Source organism: Pteropus medius, unplaced genomic scaffold (assembly GCF_902729225.1).
Source record: "Pteropus medius unplaced genomic scaffold, Ma_sr-lr_union100, whole genome shotgun sequence".
In the NCBI taxonomy this organism is placed as follows: domain Eukaryota; kingdom Metazoa; phylum Chordata; class Mammalia; order Chiroptera; family Pteropodidae; genus Pteropus; species Pteropus medius.
In genome coordinates, this window is record NW_024350227.1 from 1 (window position 1) to 4,414 (window position 4,414).

The window sequence follows — 4,414 nt, forward strand, 5'->3', positions numbered from 1 at the left end:
ATTGTTATGCTTGATGTTGTCCCATAGGCTTCTTAAGCTATCCTCATTTGTTTGGATTTTCTTTTCTTGTTGCTGTTGGATTGGCTTTCCTCTGCTACTCGTGTCCTCTATGTTGCTGATTCGATCCTACATTTTATCCAATCTGTTGATTCCCTCTAATGTACTCTTCATCTCGGATATTGTATTCTTTGTTTCTACGTGGCTCTCTATACGTTTTTGATCTCCATTTCATAGTTTTTATGTCTCTATAAAGATTTTAGGCAAGTTCACAGCTGGAGCCAAGAGCCCATTTGTATGGAATAAATCACTGGAAGCAGCTTGTGTGAGCCCACAAGTTCAGAAAGCTGGAATCTCAGGAAATCCCCTGGGCAGAATGACCTGTGTAATCCATGTTGATGGCAACTATATCTGTAGGCTGGGAGCAGGGAGGGCTCGGTAAAGGAACAATGGCTTCTGCCTGTACCTCTGTTCTGTAGCCAGCCACCCCTCCAGTTCTCGCCCTGAAGCCCAACAGTTCAGTCACTCCAAGTATGTGCCTGGTACCCATCAAGCAGCTACTCCAGCATTGGAGCTGAGAGAAAGTGACTCCATCAGTGAGTAAGGCCAGATGTGGGCTTTTAAAGAGGAACGTCTCCACAGTCCACAGTTCTCTGTATCACTCAGTCTCCACTTTTCACAGCCAGAGGTTGTAGAAACTTCTCTTCTTGGCACTGGAACCATGAGGTGGGAAGTCCAGTGTGTGGCTGGGATCCCTTGTTCCTAGGTGGGGTTGATGGCTCTTCAACCAAGATAGCCCTCCCAATTCCTGATTGCCACACATGGTTGTGAGATCAGGCCAATTCGTGTCTCTGCCCCTCTTATCATTTTGAGAGGACCTGTCATTTGAGGTGACCTAGTTGTAGAGCTTTGTTCAGCCAGTCCTCTGGTGACTCCACGTACTGGTGGCTCTGTAGTTTTGTTATAATTTTGGTGTGGTCACTAGAGGAGGCACTTACAGCATTTATCTTCTACACCATCTTAAATCGAGTTACCTCATTCCCATTTTGACAATCATCCTAACAATATTATCTATATGCATAGCAAAAGAAAATTTAAGATCATGCATTATGTTTAGTTGATATATCTCTTCAGGCTCATTTAATCCAGAACAGTTCTTAGACTTTCTTTGAATTTGATGACATTGACATTTTTGAAGGGCACATGTAATATATTGTGTAGAATGTTTCTTGGTTTGGGTTTGTCTGATGTTCCATAGTCTTTAGACAGCAGTCCTGTATTTTTGGCAGGAATTCCATGGAAGTGACATTGTACCAGCAAGTATATGATATTATTAGTCCCATTTTGAAGCAACACAACCATCCAAAGGGTTGTTATTAAATGGAGGCTTAAGCTAGGTGGTCAGGTTTTCTAGGCTTTATTCTGTAGAGTTCCATTTTGGTTTTATCATCACAAAATGGATACTTAAGATAGGTGTTTGGGATAAGAGACTCCATTTTGTAGGATTCTATTTAAGAGTGAATGGACACCCAACTCAGAGAAAATGGCTAAGTATAAATAACTTGCATGAATGTCATAGATGACATTTATAATATGTGGAATTTACTACTTTTTGCTAATTTATGTTTTTCTTATCTCTTCCTTCATAGATATATCAACTACATGGAAGCAGGAAACAAAACAGAAATTTTAGAGTTTCTCCTCCTTGGGTTCTCTGAGGATCCAGAACTACAGCCCTTCATATTTGGGCTGTTCCTGTCCATGTACCTGATCACTGTGCTTGGAAACCTGCTCATCATGCTGGTCATCAGCTCTGACTCCCACCTCCACACACCCATGTACTTCTTCCTCTCCAACCTGTCCTTTGTTGACATCTGTTTCAGCACCACTATAGTCCCTAAGATGCTTGTGAGCATCCATACAGAGAACAAAGCCATCTCCTACATGAACTGCCTCATTAGGTATATTTTTCCATAATTTTTCCTATTCCGGACACTCTACTTCTGACTGCGATGGCCTATGACCGGTTTGTGGCCATCTGTCACCCCCTGCACTACATGGTCATCATGAACCCACGCCTCTGTGGCTCACTAGTTTTTATTATTTGGTTCATTGGTATTATGATATCCCTCCTCCATGTCTCTCTGATGATTCACCTGAGCTTCTGCAAAGATCTTGAAATTCCACATTTCTTCTTCTGTGAACTGACACAGATGTTCAAGTTGGCCTGCTCTGACACCTTTCTAAACAGCATATTGATATATTTTATGACTGGTGTCCTGGATGTTTCCCCCTTCTGGGGGATTCTTTTCTCCTATTCAAGGTTTGTTTTATCCATAAAGAAGATGTCCTCATCAGGGGGGAAGCAAAAAGCTTTTTCCACCTGTGGGTCTTACCTCTCAGTTATTTCTTTATTTTATGGGACAAGTGTTGAGGTCTACTTCACTTGTGCAGTGACTCAGTCTTCTGAGAAGGTCTCAGTGGCCTCAGTGATGTACACTGTGATTTCCCCAATGCTGAACCCTTTCATCTACAGTCTAAGGAACAAGGATGTATCGGGGGCCTTGGGAAGGCTTTTCAGCAGAGTAGCGTCTTGTCTGTGATGGATCCATTGGCTCTGGGACTGAGAAATTTTTTTGGTGCCAGTGGCACAACCCGTTCTGAAGTTTTTACTCTTGAATCTCTCAAACTGTCTTCTTCTTTCAGCCAGTCCTAAAGGATCTGTGACTGCTCTGTCTTGATTCATAACACATATTTAAACAACTAATGTCCAAGTAATTTCTATGATGACCATTCTACCCTATCTGCTGTCCAAAAATTTTGTCCTTTGTCTTCTTTCTTATCTCTACACTAATGAGTTCTAAATTTATATTTGAAGTATTTACTATATCTTTGTTATCACAAGTGTGGGCCTAGAATGTGTAAATTATTGATTGTTACCTTGATTTATTTCTATGTGTTTGATTGTGGATTTGTATTGTGTGTGTGTGTGTGTGTGTGTCCAACAGTGTTTTTTATTTACTGTATAAAGTATGATTAAAATATATCAAAATATAATTGAAGTTTAGTGCATATTATATGGTAAGCATATGTTAACTGCTCTCTATTATCTTATGTAATCTTCCCAATAGGAAAGATTATTGTCCCCATTTTAGAGGTGAGGAAATTGAGACTCTCAGAGAGCTAAAACAAAACAAAACCAAACAAAAACCTTCCTTAAAGTTACAGAAGGAAGAGAACCAAATGTTAAAAGCAGGATTCAAACTCAGAACTCTGACACTGAGTTTATATTTTTATCTAACAGTCTGCACAGGTTTTCACATGGATTCTGATGTTGTTTACATTTCTATGGTATATTTTCCTGCTGACTGACAATATTTCTGGTTATCCTTTCCTATTGCATACCCCAGAGAATTCCATTTCCTTTCTCTCTTGAAGGTAAATGTGGTAATACATTCTTATCTGTCCAATAAAATATGAGTGGCAGTGATGTTTCCCTTCTAAGCTAAAACAACTTAAGAGCTGGTACATTATTCTTTATACTCACTCTTCCCTTAATATGACCATTTCGAATAAAGCTATTAGAAGATTGAAATAGTGTAGAAAGCTGACCAGTACATGGAAGACCCCCATGAATATTTGCCCAAGTCTGTATATAAATGATTTTTCAAATGTAAAATCTCATAAATTCTGTTAGGGCCATAATTAATAATCTCCTTCCAGTGTGACATGTGATATCTGTGATGTAACGTGATAATCATGATCGGAATGAGAGGAGAGGAGTATTTTCGGTACAAGCAATTGCTACTTTATGTACCCAGAATAATGTTAGGTTTTTCTTGGAAGGTCTTCTCCTATCTTTTCTTTGTAGTTTTCAGCGTCTATACATCTTTGTCCCTCTTCCATGTTCAACTTTAAAATTCAAATAGCCAAGTGGTAAGGTTTTACAGAAATGGTGATATATTCAGTGTTTGAGATCAGATGATCCCCAGGTCACATTTTTAAAGAAAAAATTAATATTCAAGAAAGAATTTTCAAATGGCTTAGTGCTAGTACATCTAGCTTATGTATATATTTCTGTCTGGATATCTATCATCTATCTATCTATCTATCTATCTATCTATCTATCTATCTATCTATCTATATCTATCTATCATCTATCTACATGTTTCATAAAATTTCCCACGGCCAAGAGACCAGAGAAAGAGGCCGACAACTCTATCATTGCATTAAGAGTTTATTAAGAGAACTTGCATGTGAAGCTCATCTTGGGCAACAGCTATATGACCTGGATATCCTCCATGCTTCGTGACAGGTGCTGAGGCGTTATATAGGGTAGGTCGAGATGGATGGACATCCTGGGGTGTGACCTGCCCCAGATAAGGGGGGAAAAATTTACATCCTTGCCTTGGGATGG

At 39.4% G+C, this 4,414-nt stretch overlaps 1 protein-coding gene across 1 annotated transcript; it reads left to right on the forward strand.

The window, feature by feature from the left end:
* The first annotated feature begins 1,525 nt into the window (after window positions 1–1,525).
* On the forward strand, window positions 1,526–2,600 carry LOC120583104 (olfactory receptor 7D2-like). Its single transcript, XM_039838446.1, is given in 2 exon segments — window positions 1,526–1,954; window positions 1,957–2,600. Coding segments are annotated over 2 exon segments (1,035 nt in total). The 5' UTR covers window positions 1,526–1,563.
* The last annotated feature ends 1,814 nt before the right edge of the window (window positions 2,601–4,414 follow it).